At 37.7% G+C, this 25,090-nt stretch overlaps 1 protein-coding gene across 3 annotated transcripts; it reads right to left on the bottom strand.

Moving 5' to 3' along the window:
• Nucleotides 1–1,667: 1,667 nt before the first annotated feature.
• On the bottom strand, nt 1,668–25,021 carry VPS36 (vacuolar protein sorting 36 homolog). Of its 3 annotated transcripts, none has more exons than XM_026710451.2 (14): nt 24,855–25,021; nt 22,392–22,460; nt 18,924–18,994; nt 18,284–18,398; nt 17,870–17,959; nt 15,305–15,391; nt 14,125–14,157; nt 13,542–13,619; nt 12,725–12,859; nt 9,904–9,969; nt 8,686–8,750; nt 6,711–6,795; nt 3,285–3,361; nt 1,668–3,185 (listed from the first exon to the last, which is right to left on the bottom strand). In XM_026710451.2, exons 1-14 carry the CDS (start codon nt 24,948–24,950, stop codon nt 3,092–3,094), a joined length of 1,161 nt encoding a protein of 386 aa, XP_026566236.1. In that variant the 5' UTR covers nt 24,951–25,021; the 3' UTR covers nt 1,668–3,091. The 3 variants fall into 3 exon arrangements, with proteins under 3 accessions (XP_026566236.1, XP_087774386.1, XP_087774389.1); XM_087918260.1 differs by having other exon boundaries at nt 24,618–24,987; XM_087918263.1 differs by lacking the exon at nt 24,855–25,021 and adding an exon at nt 24,623–24,851.
• Nucleotides 25,022–25,090: the final 69 nt, after the last annotated feature.

Raw genomic sequence — 25,090 nt, 5'->3', positions numbered from 1 at the left:
TTGTTCATGAGCTCTAATGGAAAGACCATTCAGTTGATCCGAAAATGGGCGAAACATTAAATAAACTATTGTAAAAAGCTAACTAATGCTTGCAAAAGCCTGTTCAGCTGGAAAAGGTTATATGCTAGAGGAGGAAATGGGCCCTGCCATCTGTCATTAGATGCCAGAAAGATTTATCAGCTTTGCGGGAATGAAAACAAGCACTCCCTGTGATAAATGAACATACCTATTGAAAATTTGTCAGAAATGGTGAATGCAAAATACGTATAAACGAGAGCTGGAGATACACACCTTGTTTACAGACAGCAATGGGGACAGGCAACTCAAGTCATTAAGCAAAGCAGTTACTAAGTGAAACCACAACTGCTTATGCTCTTCCTTCGAAGTATACAGATCTGCAGATCTTAAATGCAAGGGCTGATCATAAAGTTACTTTCACTACCAACTTAAGATGCTTTCAAGATAGGATGAGTCAAACTAATGTAGGTCGAGACAATGACTCCTACTTATAATAGCTGCATGTTTATCTGATGGGCAACATGAACAGGAGGTAGTAGTGATTTCTATCCCTTGTGTGAGCCTCTTGGAGACAAGTGTTTAGTCATTCTAAAAGTTACAAAAGTTTATAAATCTGTAACTTCATGGGTTTCAGTCACTAGAACCCTCCTTGTATTAAGATTTGCTACCATTTTAATACATTTCTGCACTAATCCACCAAGATGACATTTGTGCAAAGAAAATGTATACATATGGACACACCAGAAAAATGACTGCCTGGGGGCGTGGGAGAAGGGGGAGGAAATTTTTGTTTTTATTCTCCCCATAGCTGTTTTATGAACTGAACTTTGAGGGCTTAAACAATGATAAATAATTCTCTATTAGCCATACGTCAAGCGTGTTGCAATGGAGTTATCATCTCTCTTGCCACCTGAGATTGAGATGATGAATTTGCACTGGCTGAGGAGCTCAGCTAATTCCACTCCACAGCAGCCTTGAAGTAGCAGCCAAAGCCAATTATATACATATAGGTGATGAGATTCCCAGCAGATCATCTATGCCAAGGTTGGACACCCCTGATCTATGCCATCTTATTCTTGAAGGGGTCCTTGGTGCTCTCTGAGCTTGTTTTCTTACAGTTTATATTCTGGTGTCTTTCCTGCTTGTGTGGGTGGGGATGGACTTAGAGATTCCTTGGTTGGGCTGTTTACTGATGGCTCTTTGGCAGTTTCTTCTCCCTATTGTATTTTCTTTTATAGTGGGGAGTGGTTTTACTTTTCACTGCACTTTTATCGAGAAATTTAAAAGGGGCCATTCCCAATGATCAGAACAATGTTCAAGCACTATTTCTTAACGGATTTAACAAAGTGTACCAAAAAAAAAAAATCACAAAAACTGCTGTATCGATAACAGGACATATAATCAGTACCGTTCCCTCAAAGTAATCACACAAGGAAAGGGAGGGAGGTCTACTTCTTTACGTAGTTTCTTGAAAAGAAAAATGTCAAGAGCAAAGGAACTGATTCTGTTTGCAAATTAAGACATGAACAATTAACAGACTTAGTGTATTTTTCCCAGTTATGGACAACTAATCTCCAAATGAGCCCACCCAACTAAATTTTATTCAGAAGACTCCCTGACAAGCACACCACTTATAATATAAACACTGGTTGCTTTAAACAGATTTATTGAAATTGACAGAAACTGCTGCCAACTATAGTCACAGAAAAATACTGTGTGTTCCTTCTTAGCAGGAATGCCTCTCATACACTTTAATATCTGAAAGTAGCAAAAAATTAGAAGTATAAAATCAGCTGTCATATTGTACAACAAAAATATAGTTTCATCAAATAATCAAAATGGGAGATGACAGCAACTTTTAAAAAGATTGCACTGGCAAAATGACTGTTATTCTCTAAGTTTTAAAATTTAAATGAATTCAACTGAAAATACAAATATAGTCAGAAATGTAATGTAACAAAGTACAATCCTTGTATTTGTATTTTAGTTTACACATTTAAAATTAAATTGAATTTTATTATCAGAATAAACATTCATGAATATTTCTATGAATACAAATAGCCACACTGACAACTTTAATACCTTATTTTGGTATTATTGTATATTTTAGACACTTGATGCTAAAAAAACTATTGGCTAGCCAAGTGTGAACTGTGGATCTGGTAGAGAAACAGAATAACAGGGCAATGAGATTATTGGTATTTAATAGGATATAATCTTAGTAAAAAAATAACAGATAACTTGTGAAACCAAAGTTTTCTTGTTTCATATAAAAACTGATACAGTACCAGCGAACTTTTCCAAGATAAAGGATGAATAAATCTTTCATCTTTATTTTTTAATATAAAGATGAAACATAAAAAACCTCTGGCTTAGAAGAACTCAGGATGAATATCCTTCACAGCTATGCCAGAGAGACAAAAATAGAAACTTTGTAGAATCAACAACTGAAGAATGGAAGGAAGGAAATTTGAGTTCACAGCGCTCCTTGTCTTAACATTCAGCATGAAGCCATACACAAAACAGTTTTCTGATCCATTCTTCCTTTGAAAATAATTACAAACAAATGTTGATAAGGAAGTTTTGTTCCTAAAATATGGACATTTCTAACATTATTTTGCATTAGATTGCTCTAGAAATATTTTTTCTCCTGTTAATATTTTATTGATTTCAAGTTGCAGATGCAAATCCATGGCAAAAGATGGATGGAGGGAGAAATAGACTACTTGATTTATCTAGCCTTGCAAATAGCCCACAGTTAACCCTCCCCTCATGTTTTTTTAAAAATCATTTCACTTTCTTCCTTCTTGAAAAAAGTCATTAAACGGACCTTCATGTCCAATTTGCTTTGAAGATCTGAAATAGCTGCAGTTTCATGATATCTACAAGGTTTTAGGGGTGTTATTCTCTTTCTACACATAGCTAATCCCTTCTTCCCTCCTGGTGCATTACTGGTTCATCATTACAATTTAGCTAAACCATGGTATAAATGGGTATATCTCTTGACATTCTTTTCTTCAGACTGCATCTAGCAAACATATTTAAATAAGATAAAAATAGAAAAAATGAATAATCAGCTTTGGGTAACAAATAAATTTGGATAGAATCTCAAGCCTTCTACAGAATCATCTCTGCAAAGCTGGCCCATCTTTTCAGCTAACAGCAACCTGCAAAAATGAGTAAAATATTTTTTAAATTATAATCAAATAATTCTTCAAGTATAATTTATTCTGTCATTAAAATCAGAACATATGGAAGAGTTTTACCTTTCTTTGGCTAAAAGCACAGACATTCCTACAAGCTTTGCAAACTCTTCGGCAGTAAGAGATCCCTTCTCAGAAACCTAAGAGGGAAAAAGTTCAGAGATTAATAGTCTGTATGTTACAATGCTTTGCTACCATCTTTTCTGTTTTTTATATTATATAGTGAGTATCTATTTTTCTACTATCCTTGATTCAACAGCTTTACCATTCTGAGCAACTGTTAAAACTTCCACACGTTTTTTTCATGAAAACTTTATATCAAGATGGAAATAAAATGCGTTCAGTTTTCATTCAGAGTTCCCCAAAATAAACCTGGCAGTTCTGTAACTGTCTACTAGAAATAAGCACCACTGCTTTTAGAGATATAGGACACTGTCATGGGTCTTATTCCTCAGGGTCTTGCGGAAAAACAAGGTGGAACAACTGATGACCTCCTTTTACTGGTACACAATCGAAAGCGTCCTCACTTATTGCATTAGGGTATGGTATGCTGGCCTGATAGCCGCGAATAGAAAAATATTACAGAAAGTAATGAACACATCATGGGCTGTCCCCTGACACCACCAGATGAAATCGCTAGGGCTCGCTGCCTTAGAAGAGTGAGGAAAATCCTCAGGGATGACTCACACCCTGGTCAACACTTCTTTATTCTCCTGCCATCAGGCAGGAGATATAGAAGCATAGCCAGTCATACAAACAGGCTGGAAAACAGCTTTTATCCATGGGCTATCAGACTCCTGAATGCAACATAAACACCACAATTACATAGTATGACAGACTTACAGGGCTGGTGCAATGTGTAACATGATCACATTGGTGCAATATAATATAATGTTATGTTATGCACATATATGTATGGAGGATTGTGCGTTTGTTAGTATGATCACTGGGCTAGGGATTTTCTCTTTTTTTTTTTTCACTGAGAGATGTATTGTGCTGGGGGGAGTGCACTAAGGGAGGCTGAGCCAATCTCATTGTACACATGTTGTGCACTGACAATAAAGATTTGAATTTGATTTGAATGACTGTATCCTTAAGCCTTAGATGATTTTAGGTGGGAAATCAATCAATCCAAAAGCTAGTCTTCCATTAATCCAAGCCCTGGGAGAGTTTGATAAAATGAGTGAGGCAATGAGAAGTCCCATAATTCAATGGTCCTTCTGAAGAAGACTGGAAGCTTTGGTTGGCCACAGTGATACTAGCACATGTTTACAAAGACAAGAATGAGTCTTGCACATGAGTATGTAATTGCAATTATGAATAATACTGAAGCTGGCTTTGCAAACATTCTCATCATATTAATTCCACCTCTGAATGGTTAAGGGTCACAAATCATCAATGGTTTGCTTAGCAAAACTTAGTATGAAAACACAGGACTGTAGTTCCATCCAACTCCCCCCCATCCCTGAAACATCATAATCTGATAATTTTTAATAACAAGTTAATAAGTTTATTGCCAATTGCACAGTGGCAGATAGGAAAGCATTCCAGAGGGTTAGCTTGATTGCCCAGAAGATCATTGTTTGCCCTCTCCCCTCTTTGGAAGAGCTTTATAGTTCCTGCTGCCTTAAAAAAGTTCAAAACGTTCTCAAAGATCCGTCTTATCCTGGGCAACCTTTTTTTGAACTATTACCATCTGGCAGATGGTACAGAATAATAAAAACAAGGACAAATAGGCTGAAAAACAGCTTCTATCCCAGGGCAGTAGCTCTTTTGAATTTTGTGTATAGTGCAGTGTTGGTGTGGTGTTGGGGGTTTTCAATTCAATGTGTGGAGTGTGAAGGATGTGTATTTTGTGTTTATTTTCATGGTCATGATGTGCACCGAAGGTGGTGTTTGATTTCGTTGTACGAGGTGCAATGACAATAAACTAAACTAAACTAATTTATTGTTACCTAGCTTGCTCTGGGCAAAGTCAGTATATCGCTTACCACATTTCATGCTAAACTTGCTTAATCAAGCTAATGCATTATCAGCCATCTTCTCCCAGGTGGATTTGACTCTGAATAACTTAACATGACATGCACACTGGCCTGTTCTGTGGAACTCAGGCTATAAATCTAAGAGGAAGAGCATGTTGTGGACTAAGGAAACGTGGAACATTTTTTAAGCTTATATGTTGGGCTTTCCCCATATAGAAATTGTCTGTGGGATTTACATGAGAAACCCAATCTTTGTCTGGCCATGACAAACCGTGAGAGTTCTGAGAAAACAATTCTCTCTTATCCTCTTCCCCAAGAATACGGTGAGTCAATGTGATAGTCCCATATCAGGAGTACAGTATATATGGAGAGGGAAAGGGCTCAGATTGAAGAGATCAGAATTGCAATGTTCTGATGCAAGCAATGCCTCTTTTCTATACAGGCAGTCCTCGATTTACAACAGCTCATTTAGTGACAGTTTGAAGTTACAATGGTCCTGAAAAAAATGACTTATAACCATTTTTCACACTTCCAACCATTGAAGTATCCCCATGGTCATGTGATCAAAATTCAGGTGCTTGGCAACCGATTCATATTTATGACAATTGCAATCTCCTGGGATCATGTGATAATCTTTTGTGACCTTCTGACAAGCAAAGTCAATGGGGAAGCCAGAGTCACTCAATAACTGTTACTAAGTTTAAGAACTATGGCAAGAAAAGTCATAAAAAGCGGCCAAACTCACTTAACAAATTCCTCACTTAGCAACAGAAATTTTGGTTTCAATTGTGGTTGTGAGTCAAAGACTACATATACATGATGCAATGCAACACCCAAAATGAATACAATATGTGGCACAAAGCAGTTCTGTTTATCAGAGAGAGCTCCTATGGACCCATATACTATATAATCGAGTTGTCGGCAGAAGGAGGGGTAGCAAAGGGTAACTAATTTGATAAATATCAAGCTTGTCTTCATTACATGTGAAATGACCATCCTTTTTTTCACATAAAGTTTATTCCTACTCCCAGAAACAGGAAACCCTTTGAAGCTAGGCCTGTGCCCCTAAACTTTGGGTCAATTACCAGGCCTTTCCTGCTTTGCAATTTAATTTAACAGATTCATTTATTATTTTAAAAAGTAAGGCAAAAACAAAGACGTCTAATATTTAAAAACGGGATTTAGAATGAATTTAAAGGTTTTCCAAACAACTATTTCCATGATGAATAGTCTAGGTTGAAAACAATGGTTAAAACATTGTATTTGCAGTACAAGTATCCTGTTTCAATAAAGATAGGAAATAATATATGCCGATAGAGGGGAATCGGTCAACATTAAAGTTAAATATACTGAGCCCAAACCAGATAGATGTCTTTTCTCCTGGCAGGTTTAAATGTGTGGGTGTCTACGGATGTGTGCTTAACAAAAGATAATAAGCAAAAGGAAGAAGCCCATCTAGATGCCAGGCTAGGCAACAACAATATGCCTCTTCCCTTAAAATACATACTGTCTCTAAAGCAGAAGCCACCATTTCTTCTTCATTATGTGATAGGAGTTCAATCACCATAACGCCACTGTCAAATATTCGTAATCTAAATCCCAAAAAGAAAGAAAAGCACAAATCTGAGCTCTAATCAGTCACCAAAGAGTTGGACTACCCACCAATATGATGCCCAATAGCAATAGCAATAAGCTTTATATAACACTTCACAGTGCTTTACAGCTCTCTCTAAACTGTTTACAGAGTCAGCCTATTGCCCCCAACAACCTGGACCCTCATTTTACCGACCTTGGAAGGGTGGAAGGCTGAGTCAACGTTGAACCCCATTAGGATTGAACTGCTGGCAGTGAGAAGAGTTAGTCTACAATACTGCATTCTATAACCACTATGCCACCATGGCTCTAATACTCTGTTTTGGTACCCTCTGTTTGTCTTAGGACACAATGAAACAGAATATTTCCATATCAGGATTAAGAGGCAGATGTCCTAGCAGTTCTGCAGCTTCAGTTACACAATAGGTTAAACCTGGATACCAAATTAACCCGTCTTCTTGGTTTAAACAGAACTGTAAGCTGATTCCACATTAATACACTGAAAAAATTGACCAGGTTTAGCATGTTGCATAAAGGCAGCGCCCAAGTTTGTAACTGATCTTGTATGATCACAACTTAAAAGTTAGTTGCCATCCATAGACTGATGCCTGCTGAGCTCCTTTCTTGCAAATGGGGAGTGTCCCTACTAGGTTTTTTTTCTTTGCTCTGCTTTTTCTCCTATCTCCATCCTCCATGGTTTCCTCAAGTTCCTGTTTTCCTACCATGGGTTATTTTGTCTTGCTTTCTTTAGCCGTTTTAATTAGCCTTTCCCAAACTCCTCCTCCTTCCTCATTGTATGCAGCCTGCTTTGATCTGAAGAACAGTGAGGATTTTTTCCCAGAGCCCCTCCTCATTTACTAGGACTAGGTCCTTCTTTGCAATTCCACATTTCCTCTTTCCTGTTCCTGAAATGTTCTTTATTTATCCACTTTCCCCAATGTCTTTTCCACACTGTGCATCTGTAAGATCTCCATGACTTGCACACTCCGCTTGATCCACAACCTCTCTATGTGTAAGCTTTTGTCTCAATCCAAATGTCACATAACTCTTTCCTCGTGTGTGTGTTTGGCAAAGAAATCAAATCAAATCTGTAGTATTTCCATTCCATTAGTCCGGAACATAGTTGTCAACTTTTAAAAACCATCTTTATTCCTGTGCCTTTAAGAGTCTGACAAAGACATTTCTGTTAGCAAAGCTTTTTCTACATATGGGGACAAAGTGATAACAACTTGGTATAATGTAATGGCATGTGTCAGAGTACTGTGACAGACATTACAAGGTGGATGAAGACGTGAAAAGTTCAGTCCAGTATGATTTCTACACTCCATAAATGCATGAGAAAGCAGCATGGAGTTTTATCAGAATAATATCCGATTATAATATGGACATTTTCATATGATGAGAAAACTCCACACATATATTTAGGTTTTGCTTTTTGCCGCTCCCTAATTCTGAATCTCATTTTTCTCCACATAGGTTTTATAAGGATCTGAAAAACACATCAAATAAAGGTTCTATCTATATGGGCACCTGGAGATCCTGAACAAAGGGCAGGATATAAATCTAACAAACAAGTAAATAGAGCCCTGGTGGTTAGAATGCAGTATTGCAGGTTAATTCTGCCCATTGCCAGCAGTTCAATCCTGACCTGCTCAAGGTTGACTCAGCCATCTATCCATCCATCCATCCAAGGCCAGTAAAATGAGGACCCAGATTGTTGGGGGCAATAGGCTGACTCTGTAAACTGCTTTTAGAGGGCTGTAAAGCACTATGAAGCGGTGTATAAGTCTAAGTGCTATCGCTAAATACAAGGAAGGGAAAGGACTGAGCCCCATCCCACCTTTTGAGAGATTTCCCTTGCACCCCATTACAATCTGAAGACTTCTTACCTTAGAGGTAACTTTAGTGATTCCAACATCTTACAAGCATTTACTAGATCTTCAGGGGAAAGCAACTAATGAGAAAATATACATATGCTTAATCTTATAATAATCACACTTCCACATTTAGGATATCCCTAACAAGGCTTTTGCATTCCTTTGTGAGATTTAAAGAGCAATTAAGGGACAATGATTACAATTTGAGTAATGTTGTCATATACTATAAACCCCATTCTTTCTTTAAAAAAACCATGAATGTGTGACACTTAAAAGAATGAAGAATAACATACATTCAGACAATTCATACTTGCTGAAGACATGCATATTTGTCTTTTTGGAATGCTTCATTGTCGTTCTTTTAACATGATGTGTGTTGGATTACATAACACAGTCTTTCAGTCTCTACTATCAGCTAGTTGTGAGAATAGACATTAAAAACTGATGCAGTTGGCCAGCACCAGATTGGGGAAGTCTCTCCTACCTTGTCACCATGTCACTGAGCCTCTGAAAAGAACAGTGGAAAACAGATTTTGCCACCATCTACTTCTTTGTTTCAAACGTGCTAGCCTCAAAATGCACAATAGCTGGAATCCATCTCTCCTCCTGCACATTTGGCAATTCCACAGCAAGATGCTGGCAATGGAGGATTCCTTGGAGCTAGCTGATTTGTAGTAGAAAGCCTTGCAGATATTCTAGTTTCAACTAGGTTTGTATGAGATGTTTACATCTTCTAACCAAGTCTGTGCACACCCTTTAACTATTTTAGTCTATCAACAGTCCCAGGCTCTCAAAGCAGCAGTCTCTGTGTATTAACACACACACGCACACACACACATTAACAATCAGCAGACACATCTTTTTCTGGCTTTCATTTTACAAAACTGACTTTTTTTGACCATAGGATCCTCCTTATACTTTAACAGTATATGTTTGCTTGTTTCCTAATAATAATCCTCGTGAGTTTAATAGAATTTCATTTCAGGTAAATTTGAACAGAGTTGTGGCCTTAAAAATGGCAATCTAGGTGTTTGTTTTCATTCTACTGATTTCTAATGCATTGCCAGATGGCTTATTGTGCTAGGACAATCTTTATGTTATTGACCAATAGCAAAAATAATGATTAAGTTCCAGTATTTGCCATCAGCAATTATCCCAGAAAGATTCCTTGGCATCTTTAGTTAAGCTCAAATAGTTTTGTTAAAGCGCAGAAGACAATGCATTCCTTACCTCTAGGCCACGAGCACGATTCACCAGACAATAAACTTCTGTGAGGGACATTATTCCTCCCCGTTCCTGTTGATTTAAGAACAGCTCTTAAAACACAAATTCTGCTATCCCAAACCAAATCTGGCCATCTGACAATATCAATATTTCCAGAGAGAACACTGGAAAAATAAAAATGGTGCTGAAGTTATAATCCAAACAGATGTAGCTTCACAGCAGCAATATACCTGATGCCAAAACCAACAGGTGCAAGACTGCGGTAAAGAGGACAGTGGTACCAGAACATTCAACAGAGCCATAAATGTGTCATTCCAGTCGTTTTTTTCCAGTGATACCTAACATTGCCAAAAATATACCTCAAATCAATAATCTCTTTTCGAAGAGTTACAGCTTTTAACAAGATACTAGATAACCTGTGACTCCCTGGGTCATCCTCTCAGAGGTAATTTCCTTATCAGATTTCTCAATGCTTCCAAGAATGTGAGTGTTTCTAATGAACTTCCTTTACTGGAAAAGCTGGGATACATTCAAATGTATCTGCCTTGAAAACAGCCCACATTAAACAATATAGCACAATCAAACATCAGCACAGGAAATGTTTTGTGACATTTTGAATTATGCCATAAACTGTTCTATGGTAACTTTTATGTCATTAAAATGTTTATAAAATTTGCCAAATTTCAATTTTATGGGAGTCATAAATCCTGGATTTGGATGCATTCTGCAAGTTAGCTCATTTGAGGAACTTGGCTCAAAACGTTTTGCCTATGGTGTACCATTCCACCCAGTTAAACATTGTGGGAATCAAGGGTTAGTAATATAAAGATGTGAAGCGAAAAATAGAAACATGACCAATATTTATTCTGAAATGCCTCTGAATTGAATTTTTGCAGAACTTGTATTACTTTATTTGCCATGCATTCAAATATCTCTCCTCTTAGCATGCATGGGTATGGATAACCACATTGTCCTGCAATTATCTTTCAGAATGTCTTCTTTATTCCATGGCATCCAAATATAACATTTATGCTACAATAATTTTAATGAGCACTTCTGTACCGGAGACAAATTCCTTGTGTGTCGAATCACACTTTGCCAAATAAAGTTCAGTTCAGTTCAGTACAATTCAATTCAATATTCTATATCAGAGGTCTTCAAACTTGACAGCTTTAAGACTTGTGGACTTCAGCTCCCAGAATTCCTCCTCCAGTCATGTTAGCTCAGGAATTCTGGGAGTTGAAGTCCACAAGTCTTAAACTTGCCAAGTTTGAAGACTCTTGGACTAGAAGATGATCTCCAAGATCTCTTCCAGCCCTAGATTGCTGTGCTGTTTCAAAGAGTCTTCTGAAGCCAGGGTTTGTATCTTTCCTTCCTCTCCTTTTTTTCTCCCTCCCTCCCTCCTTCCATGTATCTATCTATTCATCCATTCATTCATATATCTCATTCACTTTCTCCTCTCTCCCTCCTTTGTCTCCCTTCCATCCTGTCTTTCTTTGTCTATCCCTTTTCTTCCTTTCTCTCTTATTCATTCTTTCCCTTTTCTTTCTTCTTTCTCTCTCCATCTATATGATGCTCAAGTTGAAGAAATCCCTCTTAGTTACTTTTAGTCTTCTCTATTTCATGTTTTTATTTTTATTTTACTGAGTTTTAGTTTCTACCTGCCTGGTTTTACATTTCTTTTATTCTACTCTTTGTGCTATTGTATGAGTAATCTTGGATTTTCCCCCCCTGTAAAGTAGATCTTGCTTTGTGAGTGCGTTAGGCAGTGATTGAAGTTACGATGGTGAGGATGAAGTGACTTGGTGCCCCATGTCTGCACTTACAGTCTTTAAAGTGTCATTCTCAGTGATTTGTTTGTCTTTAAAGTCAGAACTTGATGTCTTTGACCTGACTTCATTTTTTTCTCCCCACCCTCATAGAATAGAGAAATTGCTCCCCCTTTGGAGCTGTTTTTCAGTGCAGAGTTTTTATCTACAGGGCTTCCCCAAAAGCACTCACCCCAAGTCAAGAAGCTCAGCTCTGTGGTCTTAATTAGCTGGCTTGCAGATGCTGCTTGAAACTGAAAATGTTTTAATTATGTTTACACCTTGGTTTTTGTCTGCCTCAGGATTGGGAGCCAGGAACGCCACCAGGCAAACAGCTGGTACTAGCATATTCCTTTCCCGTTGTCTGCTTGCTTCCTGTCTTGTAATCCCTTTTCCTCAAATGAGTGGAAATACAAACTTTATTTCTCTTCTTGTTGATTATTCCAGCACTGGGATGAGCATCCCAAAGGATGCAGGAGTGGGGAAAAAGGAAAGCTGATGGAAAATTCGAAGCACAGTGGCAGTCAAGTGGTGTTCCATTTAATGACCATATCGCTTAGTGACCAAGTTGTTAATCTCAATTGTGGTGGCTAAATGAGGACTATATGTATTTTAATGGATTTATTTATAAACAGTTCTGATTTCATAAAGCACTATATTTATTTTATTAGGTAAACTATTATTTTTTTCTCTATCATGAGAAAAGTAAACAAAGAATTATAGTAGAGGAACTGAGATCTGTAGATTCAGGATCATTTATGGATAATGTGTAAAAAGACTCCCTTGGAATCAAATATGTTAACTTAATATTTTTGACAACAGTTCAGTAGTGATTTTCCAAGATTTCCTTTTTCAAATTCTGTATCTAGACTACAACCCCAGGATTTCCTAATGTTCTCTGATTTACGTGCTAAGTAGATTTGACTTCCTTGGCCTTTTAAGTTTAGCTAAAGGGACAATGTGCTGGTATATAAGGCTGCACATTAAAAAAAAACATAAAAGACAATTAAATACTTTACCTCTAAAGGTGCCTGTAAAATTCCAGCCAATTGTTTTGCCAGTTGCATATGGTAATGAGTGCCAGATCCATAGGTTTCCCGGGTAACTGGATTGGCAATGCCCATACTCAACAAATAGGATTTGAATCTTATTGTCTAAAAAATGACAAATTAAAATTGAAAATACCAGATTTTTTATCAAACAGTAATTAATTAAAATAGACTATGTGAACTTGGAAGAAGATCCTAATATACCCAACGCACAAAAGAGGGAAAATTCAAAACAAAAGAATGATGTCCCCCTACAGAAGAACAAAAGGAAGGAGGAAGGAAAGAAGGAAAAAAAGGTTTCTCAGCCTCACATGGTCATGATATACACCTGGCATACTTGAAAAAAATGTAGCAGGATCCCATCATTTTTTTGTCGCTTACTTTCTGATAAACAGATTTGAGGAAACTGACTAATCCACACAGTGGATTGGTAGATTTTCCATGAGGATGTTCTCTTTTGAGAAGCTTCCCTTAGTGATATGGGAGTCTCATATCACTGTTTATTGAGATTGAGATGGCGGAAAAGAGATTTCAACTCAAGGGTAAGATAAAGTATAGAAATGGAATGAAATGGAATTTTGATAAGTCCCCACTTGTAATATCATGCAACCATATTGTGAGCATGGCACCCCACTATATTGGCTATATTTATATAACATTAATCTTGTTTACCTTGTTAATACTTGTTTACTAATATTCACTGAACAAATCACAGTTTATTGAAAAATGAGCTGTTTTACCACTTCGAATGATGAAGGAATCACAATTTAGCAGAATATTAGCTGACCTCATCTTCAGTGATGTCACCCTGCTTTTCTCTGATCTTGCTAGCAATTGATTTGGACAATTCCACCATTTCCTTTGCCTATAAGACACACACACAAAAAAAATCATGATAGAACACAATCTTGCTCCTTTATTGTGAGATCACTCTTCACAGAACAAGTTTGAGTTGCTGAACTGTTCAGCCGGTCAAAGCTAGGAAAGAGTGTTCTTGGGTTAGGTTTGGCTGGCATTTCTCTTCCTTCACAAGCTAGTTAGGTGTTATTGAGTTGGAGTAAATTGCAGCTTGCTGTATTAAGACAAATATCTACCATCTAGACAGACTGTCAATAATATTTCACTTTATTTAGTTCATATGATAACTTCACAATTAATCATTAGGCTATGATGATTCAAATAATGCAGTTTTATTTACAGTATGTGCATGTTTTATATATACACACACACACACACACACACACACACAATTAATACTTCTATATAGCTGAATCCCAGAACTTCCATCCCCTATTTTATTCTGTTGAATAAAATTAGTTTCTTCAGTCCCCAATTAATCAGCATGCTTACTAATAAAGTGGAGGTATTACCTTTTCCATCAGCTTACTGAGGTCTTCAAAAGCCTGAAATAATAAACTGATTTAGTAATACATAATTTCTTCATATTGCAATAAAATGCAATTGCATCACAACTGTAATTTCACCATTAACTTTCCTCCCAAATTAAAAACAAAAACTAAAAAAAAATGGTTGCCATTTTTGGAATTCAAGTACCAAATAATTTTAATACATAAATAATTATATACATGCTTCTGCTTTGTAATCTAAATGGATTTATTTCTGACTATAAAAGCATATTAGAGACTTAGCTTTAAAAAGCCTCCGATCTTCTAGCAAGTCATTTTAAACATGGTTTGAAAGTAAATAGTTACTCTAAACGAGAATATTCTTATCTCGCATGTAATTATACATATTTTACAAGTTAAAAGTAAATTAACACTAGGAAAATTTGTAAGAATTTATTAGGGCATGGTGCTATGTAGTTTTACATATATTTGCAAAATTCACCATTCTAATTAAAAACTGCATATTTAGCTTTGCTCCCAACAACATAAACCAATTTCTTAACAATAAAAGAAAAAATAGTATAAATCAAAAGGTAGTGTTTTTTAAATAATCCTTCTACCAAGTGATTTAGACTTTACAAAGTAAATGTATGCACACCTGAAAGGAACTTCCTGAGACAAATAACTAACTGAATCACTTTAAAAAAAAAACAATAACTGGCAGATGCAGGAAGTAGGCCAAACTATTGCTGAAGACATAAGCAAACATCTGCATTTTAACTGGATAAAGAACATAATCCATGCTGAACAAAACATGTACATAATCCTGAATCATGACTAGAAATATATCCAATAATAAAGTAACATTTTCCAGTGACAATCATTCTCCACAGAGATTTATTCTCCCCAAACTGAACATCCAAAAATAAGATAACCAAAAGTACAGAAGAAAAAAGAGAATAAACTTACAAAAGATACAAATTAAAAAAGCAGCTTTTCACAATAGGAACTCCTCAGGTTTATAGAGTTCTCTATTTCCATTCTTTTTGCCTGCCCAAATAGTGATAGTCCTTGGTTTTCCTAACCTTGACAAAACATTTGGTATTGGAAAATGTCCCCTGCTCCAAAACATGAATGTAATTTGGTCCCCTTAAAATCGTAAAAGTATAAATGATTTATGCTCGTTCTGAAGAAAATGACTTGCCTCAGAAATATTTTTATCCATCTCTTTTCTTCTTTCTTCTAATTTCCTCTCAATGCCAACAATTCCTGCAGCTCTTATTCTTCCACTCTGAATCATATAACATAAACACATTATGATGGAAAAGCAATGCAAGGAAAGATGCAGCAAACATTGATAGCTGCATTTAGAAGCAGTATTACACAGTGACCGCTTTTGTATCCAACAAAACAGGTTTGGTTTGAAGAAGACAGGAAAAAACATACAGTATTTTTGCTGACAGGTAAGAAAATAATAGTAACTGTTTTCTAGTTTGTTTTGCCTTCTTTATCTTGTATCTGTGAACTAGGTAGGGTACAAAAAGATACCATACATAGGAAAAGAAAGTACTCACAACATCATTAGAGAAAATAAACCAACCAATCAAGTTTTCTATATGATGATTTGTTATTTATAAATAAATAATTAAATCAATACAATTGTTTTTGCTCTAGGGCAGGGTTATCAAACTCACATCGTCATAGCAGCATCACATGACATATCAGGACTTTTTCCCCCCTTCACTAAACTGGGCATGGGCATCGGCAGTGCATGACGCATTTGCCCCCAGACTGCGAGTTTGACAGCCCTGCTCTAGGGCAAACCTTTTCTTTTCACATTCTGAGGTGAGTTGGGCTGAGAGAGAGGACTGGCCCAAAGTGATGTAACTAGCTTTCATGGCCAAGGTGGGACTTGAACTCATGGCCTCCTGTTTTCTAGCCTGATGCCTTAACCACTAGACCAGTGGTCCCCAACCTTTTTTGTACCAGGGACCAGTTTCACACAGAAACACTTTTTCAAGGAGGGGGGGAGGGGGAGGAGTCCGAGTTTGGTGGTTTGCTTGCAGACGCTTCATTACCTGACTAGATAACATCTGATGTTGTTACCTAGTCGGGTAATAAAACGTCTGCCAGCAAACCACCAAGTTCAGGGAGGCTCAGGACAAGTCCCTGCAGGATGGCTGAGAAGCCCCGCCTCTCAGCCCTGCCTCCCTCAGCCTCATCCCTCAGGTGTCTCCCTCCCTCCCTCAGCCTTATCCCTCAGGTGTCTGCCTCGTTCCTCTCTGTCGCTCTCTCGCTCCTCCACCAGCCCAGGAAGAAACTGCTTCAAAGAAGACGGCAGGGTGGCTTTTCCTGTCGGCGCAGCTCCTCCAAAGCGCCCATTCACCCCCACCCCGCCGCCCGCGGTTCAATCCAGTGCTCCGTTCTGCCTACCTGCCTGCCTGCCTTCGTTTCTGGTTGTTTCGGAGCAGCTTCGGCTGAGTAAAAGAGGCAAATAGTTATTATTCTCAGCCAAAGCTACTCCGAAACAACCAGAAACGAAGGCAGGCAGGCAGGCAGAACGGAGCACTGGATTGAACCGCAGGCAGCAGGGTGGGGGTGAACGGGCACTTCGGAGGAGCTGCGCCGACAGGAAAAGCCACCCTGCTGTCTTCTTTGAAGCAGTTTCTTCCCGGGCTGGTGGAGGAGCGAGAGAGCGATTGAGAGAGGAACGAGGCGGGAGGAAACCGAAGCCGCTGAGCCGGAGAGCAGGACAGGCTTTGGTTGCTTCCTCCCTCCCCTTCTTTCATTTGTGTCCTTGATCCCTGATCCCAGCAGCATTCATCGAAGGCGAAGAAAGCCGCCATTTTTATTTTATTTTTATTTTCTTTGCGGCCCGGTACCAAATGATCCACGGACCAGTACCGGTCCGCGGCCCGGTGGTTGGGGACCCCTGCACTAGACCATACTGGCTCTTTCAGCAATATATGAATACAGTGAATGTGCACAGGGCATGGACTTGTCACCTCCCATTCATTATCCAATGCAGATTAGATGTCTTCCCTTTAATGTCAAAAGGGGTTAATTGCATGTGTATATTATTGATATAAACTGCATAAACTGTATTTTAAAGTTCAGGAAATCACTGTTAAGAAAAAGCACAAATTGCTGGATTCAGAGATAAAGGTACATTCCAGGTAGTTAAAAAGGGAAGCCATATTTCCCTATTTCCTTGTGGCTGTGCTAGTGAAAGAGACGAACTGATGAGGTTAAGGCTCATGTAGGTACATGTGAAACCTTGATTTAACAGAACACCTGGGGAAAATGGATGTCAATCATTCCTGATTACTTGTTAAATTAAAATGGTTATTAGAGTAATCCATTATGCAATTTTGTAAAATGACAGAAATACAATGGAGATTTGTCTGTTGCATTCAAAATCTGCTAAACCAGGTTTCACTGTAATCACAATTCACTATCTAAATAAAGTCAGGGTATCATTTCTTAGAATCTTTCTCAGCACACCAAATGATATTGGCATTCTAAATTATGATGTTTTCCTAAAAGTTATCAACTATGCAACGTGTACCTCTTTATGAAATAAAGACCCAGTTATATATTTTATATCATTTTTAAAGAGGTTCACTTGCAATTATATTTATCCAATATATATCACATACTATGCTCCTACGCAGCTTCTTCCTCTTTGATGTTTTCTCTATCATGTGTTAAATACCATTCTTACTTAGAAATGAGATATCCAAAGATTAGAAACTGCATACATACATACCTGTGAAGCCTTGTCAACATCTATGGTTTGAGAAGCTGGCATGTTCTCCCATCTGCGCTGAGACATTTCTTCCGTAAGCCTCCTGAAGAACTATGTGGCCATAATGTCAAAAAATGAACAATTGTAAAAGGCAGCTTTACTAAGAACAGCTTAGTATCATCCTGTGATGATACTTCTAACACCATCAAACATCAACATCTGCCTATTCCAGGACTTTGGGAAAAACTCAATAGGTGAATAAAAATGTCAAATCCAGTCTGAACAATCTGGCTGACTGCACGACAAACCATTATAATAATAATCTTGGAATTCTGTATAATAAAATCCCTTTTCTCTCCTTAAAAGAATCTTTTAACCACACTAAAAATTATTCCTGTTATTTTTATACAACAGTCATTTAGAAAGCATACCTACCTCAATCTGACCATGTTCCTTGAAAGAAAGCTTGATATATGAGTATTTACTAGTCTGGAATGGACCAGGATCCTTATTGGAACCTACTGAATGAAGATGTACAACTATTTTGGCACTAAAAATACAAAAAATAGGAGGAGGAAATGAATTTTTTGTTGTTAAAAAGTAAATTCCTAAAATCAAAAAGCATTGTTAATTTTTTTTAATTCAGATTCTTTCATTTAAAGCAAATCAAAAATAAGTGGGGGAAGAGAAAGTTTCCATAAGCTTTAAATCATTTTGCATTTTTAAACATCAGTTAAACATTCTACACTTTGAATATACCATATTTAGTGGAACATTTGGGACAGATACATAATTTTTGGTCAAAATAAGACACAAATGAGCCTCTGAAATTATGCCAATTATCAGATGGTATTGAGTATACAGTTCCTGTAAAATAGTTATAAAGTTGATAGGAGACAAATATTTAATTTACACCCTGTCTTGAGTTCAAAGGTCAAGGTGACATATTCTTTCCACTTTTCCCTACAATATATCTGTTCCGGGGAAAAAATGACTGAATAGCTGCATAGGAAGATACAGCAATGGCCAATAAATCTTTAGCGCTCTTCGAAGATTTGTGTTGATGATATTTTACCTTTTTCCTATCCCTGCTGCTTGCTCTTCAATGAAGATAATTTGGGAAAGAGGAATAGCCATACAGCATTCCTGCAATAAGAAACAAAGGGTAAAGCAAAGACATATTTGGTGGAACACAGCATTTCTTCTAATAAACTGTAAATAGCTAACATTGTTCCAACAACAGGGTCTGTCATCAAATATACATTTAATTACATGGTATCTTTATGCATAAATATTAATCAATAGCATAAACTAATAGCCAGTAAAATATTTTTTTTGCTTGGCAATTTTAAAGAAAGCTTATATGAACCCGTTTATGAACCCGAAGAACATCTGCAATCTCTTTCTTCCTATTTTCTTCTATGTTGCCTGAGAAATTGGGGAGTGTGGACCCCAGAAGATCTAGAAAGCAACTGGGAAAAACATGCTCTAGCAGGTTCCTCCTTTTCATCTGTTCATCTGATGCCTTGTGATACAGGTGATAGCTACTCAGCAGCAATACTGACATCAATATTTTACAGGTAGTCCTTGACTTACAACAGTTCATTTAGTGACCGTTCAAAGTGACTGGCACTGAAAAAAGGGACTTACGACTTGTTTTTCACACGATCATTGAAGCAATCCCCGTGGTCATGTGATTGAAATTCAGACACTTGGCAAGAGACTTGTATTTATGACGACTGCAATGTCCCACAGTCGTGTGATCCCCTTTTGCGACCTTCTGACAAGCAAAGTCAATGGGGAAGCCAGATTTACTTAACAACCATACTACTAATTTAACTACAGTGATTCACTTAACAAGTATGGCAAGAAAGGACACAAAATGGGGCAAAGTTCACTTAAATGTTTCACTTAACAACAGAAATTTTGCACTCAATTGCCATAAGTCAAAGACTACTTGTACTTATAGACATCATGAAATGTTCTTCACAGAACAAAGGGTGATCTTAAACACATAGTGAACATATAAATGTAGTAAATACATAATCTGTTCATTGCAGTTTGGAAGGCCCTTCAATAACTAAATTGTAAGAGAATATGAACTTATTGTTGCTACTACCTGCTGCAATGCAGAGTAAGACTCAGTGAACTCACTGGGCTTACAACTGAGTAGTCCTGAATAAGATGGAACTGCAAATTATGGCAAATATCTGGGATATAACAAGATCACCAATTTCAGTTTTCATGGCGATTAAACTTTTCAGTACTTCTTTAGCATTCATAGAAGAAAAAACATTGGATTCCTGATTTCCATTAATCTATTTGTTGAAGAGGACAATAATACATTTATAAATATAATTACTATATTTATAACATGGAAAGAAGGGATAGAAGCTTAAATAACGGGGGAGCACTTGCTGACTGGTCTAGAGCATAAGAGAGAATAATCAAGATTATGAACAAATCCTGAAAATGATCCAGTCATATATCAGGATGATCCTTGGTGTATGCTGGCTTATTAGGCCCAATTTGTTTTGTAGTAATTGTCACTTGGATAGATATAAGGAGCTATAATCATAAAAGATAACAGTATCCTTAAACCTGGTTGGTAAAGCAACTTCTAGTAACATGAAATCTTCTTTGCGGACTATTCTCTTTTGGACATTCAAAAAACAAACTGAGATTCCTTTACCAGATTCCTTTGGAAGGTAGTGTTACTATTATATTATTTGATAACTTTAATAATAAAAAGCAACAGGTTGATTTTAATAAGTAAGCCTTACCAATTGATCATAGGACTTTTTGGACACAGTTATTTCAACAGCTTAGACTGAAAGTACTTAGAATACAGGTTACAAAGTTTACAGTATTTCATTAATTATTAATATATTTTTGAAATGTTCACTGAATTCTCAGTAATAAAGCTGAGCAGGTCAAATAACTAAATAAATGATCAGGCGCATGCATATTTTTGCACTCAAATTCGGTTTACAACTGCATGCAGGTACTTGGAAGAAGGTCTGAAAGGATTTGCTTCCCAGTAAACATAGGGAATGAAATCCAAAGTTACTCATGCAGATGGTATTCACTCAGCACATTTTTAAAATTATTTGTTAGATAAATGTCCTCCCATTCATTCAAGAGCTCAAGGTGGGGAGCATGATGGCTCACAAGGTTAGGACGTTCGGCTAATGATTAGTAAGCCCACTTTCGAGACCAGATTGCTGTCGCGTGGCGGGATAAGCTCCCTTCATTTGCTCCAGCGCCTCTCCACCTAGCAGTTTGAAATCGAATAACCACAAGTAGATAGGTACCACTTCAGTGGACACATTAATGGAGACATGAAACCAGGCATCGCCAGGCAACAGTCATATTACTGGCTAATCTTTTCAACCCGGAAGCGCCTTAGGCACTTCCGACAAGAATATGAGTGCAAAGAGCTGAAGGTGGCACGTAGAGGTAGACCTTTTCCCTTGTTTTCTCACAGCAGCAACCCTTTGTCGCAGTGGTGGGATTCAATGTTTTTTACTACCGGTTCTGTGGGCGTGGCTTGGTGGGCGTGGCAGGGGATACTGTAAAATCTCCAGTCAGAAGTGGTATTTGCCAGTTCTCTGAACTACTCAAAATTTCCACTACCGGTTCTTCAGAACTGGTCAGAACCTGCTGAATACCACCTTTGCTTTGTGGTAAGAGAGACTGACCGGCTCAAACACATTCTGTGAGCTTCTGGAGCTGAGGATGGTTTCCCAATACTAGTTAATCACCAAACTAACTCTTATTATTTTACCAGCTTTCCCCTGAAGTCAACATTTCAACATCTACTGTGGTAAGTTGAGGGACCCTCCAGAGCCAATGGTGAGAATGCATAGGAACTGTAAGAAAGGAAGGAATTACTCCCCTTCATTCCATAAACAGAAACCAATTCACAGAAATAAATGACTCCTGTCACAGAAGTTATAAAATAATATATGGCTTCTCCAAATTTTGCATGGGATTCCTGAGCTAACAAACCTTAGCAATATTGATCTATATACAAACTTCTTGGGGATAAGCAGATATGGCCTTTTAGAGGCTTTTGTATTCTTTATTCCTTGAATTATGAGAGACCAAGTCCTAACTCTCCTCCCAATGAGGGAGGTACCAATGGGGGAGAGTACCTACCAAACAACTGAAGCAGAATCTCCCAATAAAATATCATGCAAACCAATAGTAAAAACTATTGGTCTTTTGGGGAATGTCTGGCCCTACGCCGGTCTTTCTTTGCTAGAAATATTTTTTGTTTTCTGGTCCTAGTCCCTCAGAGAAGAGCTTTTATGTAGGATAATCCACAGCTGCTTTGAGAATTTATTTGAATGGTCCAAATAAATCACACTCATTAATTTCTGAGCTTTCTCTGCTTGCTATAAAACTTCTATATTTTTTTAATATAACAAACTGAAAAACATGAAGTTGGACATAATGACTTATTTTGCCCATACAATTATCAATCAAACTTTATCATATACTACAGGAAAATTACATATGCCAGAATAAATCTACTTACATGATTTTTCTGATCTCTCCAGATCAATCTGTGTGTACTAAGGAGCAATACTCCATTTTCAAACTTCACCTAAGAGAAAAAAAAAATAAGTAGATTTTAAGGTATTCAGAACCTTTGCTTCCTTCAATATGCTATTTTTTGTAGAATCATACACGTGTTAGGAAAATATTTTGTGTTTGGTTAATTTTTCAAAATTAGACTGCAGAAAGGGAGAAGCAATTAATTCCTTCTAATGTAATTATGTGCACCCATTTCCATAGGAAAAACAGTGAAATGCAAGGTGATGAATTGAAAAAAAAAGTCAAAATAAAATGTCATGCAAGAATTCAAGATGTAAAGAGCTACCAACAAATGATGGCTGAGCCTTTGTGTTTTGTAGCAGACTTATGCAAGAGAAATATTTGCTTGTCACCCAACCGAAGTCATTTTAATTAACATTGTATGTTTTCCTCAAGGTATTTTCTTAACTAGTTCTATCTACCTATTTAAGGTACTCCCTTAGTTAAAAATATAAGAGTTCACACATTACAATAGCCTGTTTTATGACGTATTTTATTTTTGTTAGCGTGAACTCAATCATTCTGCCTTATTAATGTATCATATATGATCCCAATTGTAGACTTCTTTAATTGAATGGCCCAGTAGGATCATTCAAACCACTGTTCAACTTGCCTTCCTTCCAGGAACTTGAAAAAGACTTGAAAAATGTAGTGGCTAGAATGAAAATCTATGACACCTGTATTCCAATGAAACTTCATGAACTAAGCCAAGCATTGCTACAATGAAAACTTAATCTGAGAATACATGAATCTCTTCTAAGGATGCCTAACACGAAGGTACTGTAGATATGTACAGAAAAAAAGTCTAAAACTCAGAGCAATACCTGCTAGAAACAATAAACTTTTAACTTCCTTTTTAAGACATGGTCACCCTTGATAGTAAGGGAAAAAATTAAGCAACACATTTGAAGATGCTACTATTGGATTGATTCACATATTGTGCTAAGCAATGTTGTTTAATTATGATTTATTAATAAACCACAAGTTTATGTTTACAGACCACCATTTGCAAGTATAGTAGTTGGGTTCACAGAAGTCAAAGTGAAGGAGGGAATATTTCTTTTAAACAGAGAATACTTTAATATCATGTATCATCCAAGAACAAAGTTCTATGTCTCTTGTTTCAAAACTATTAATTCTACCCATGAAAAATTGGTAGGTAAGCAGAGTATTAAAAGTTTCTCAACCTAGCATTTTATCTTTAAGGGTTTGGATTTCCGCCCTTTTTACTGGTAAACTGTAAAGAAATCTATGGAAAACACGGGATAAATTACAAACAATTAGAGACTCCACTACAGATTACAGGCAGTAGTCTTAATTAGGCTGCAGAAAGAACAATTGCAACCAGTCTGCCTTCCAGAGGACCTGTATGTTGGGTGGGTCAGAAGTGGGCTGAGAAGGTACCCACAGACCCTTCACAACTAGGACAAATCCTCCCTTCAGGAGGCACTACAGGGCACTGCATGCCCAAACAACTAGACAAAGTGATAGTTTCTTCTTTTGTGCTTTCACTTTGATGAATTCCTCATTCTCAGTGTTGTCTAATGTCTATTTTTATTCATGTAGTGTGGCTGCAATATTATTTATCCTTCATCTTTACTACTCATAGGCAGTAAATACCTATATACTTATAGGTATTATGATTTATGATTCTGTTGCTTTGTGTTGTACACTCTGAGCTTCTGCACCAGGGGCAAACTCCTTGTATATCTAATTGCACCTGGCCAAATAAAGTTCAATTCAAAAAGGAAAGACTCTAGCAATTGCCCTGTAACAAAGATTTTGGGGACGTTTGCATTCCCGTATTTTAACACTGTAATTTTATTGTATTTATATATTTGTAGTTGTAAACTGCTTTAGATGTTTATGCCTACAAGATGGATTATAATACTGAAGAAACAACTTCACATATGAACGAAGAGGCAACACAGCAGCAAAGAGGCAACACAGCAGCGCACAGAGATGCGCAAAATTCCTAACAGAGCAGGCACTATATGGCTTTCCTTAGAGATAGCATAAATATATATAAAAATATGGGACTACTAATATTGGTGCAAAAGGGCATGGAGAAATTGACTTCAATATAATCGCCACTTTTGAGTGACGAATAAAGAAGGCAAAAGCTAATGAAACAAAAGGAAAAGGACATTCGAGGAACCGGATCTGCCATACGCCTGATTCGCTGGGGCCTGAAATCCGGGATGGAAGTGGATTCCTGTTTAGGCGACTCCCCGTCTCTCAAGTAGCGCCCCCGCGGCTTTTTCTCCGGCCGAAGAACGACCCGGTGGGCTCCTCAATCCCCGTTCCCCTCTTTGCCAGCTGCCTTTAGGAGAGGCCGAGGCCCCTCCGCCCTCCCCCGCCGGCTTCCCTCCCTCCTGGCGCAGCTTCCATCCGCCGCCCTGACCTTTTCCTCCCCATCGTACAGGCGGACCCCGCGCTGCTGCGTGACGAGGTTCTCGTGGATCTCCAAGAGGCCAGTAGCCCAGGCGAAGCGATCCATGGAACCTCCGCCGCGCACGAACGCGCTTCCCTTTCCCGGCAATACAGACGGCTCGCTCCGCCCATGGCGCCTCCCCTTTGGACGTGAGTTCTCGTGGTGACGAGAATGACGCCAGATGTCATCACCGGAGGCAGACCTTA

The sequence above is a fragment of the Pseudonaja textilis genome, chromosome 1, assembly GCF_049901715.1.
Source record: "Pseudonaja textilis isolate UNSWEBS1 chromosome 1, rPseTex1.2, whole genome shotgun sequence".
Taxonomy (NCBI): Eukaryota; Metazoa; Chordata; class Lepidosauria; order Squamata; family Elapidae; genus Pseudonaja; species Pseudonaja textilis.
The sequence above is the reverse complement of the archived record's forward strand: the minus strand, read 5'-3'. Positions and strand labels throughout refer to the sequence as shown.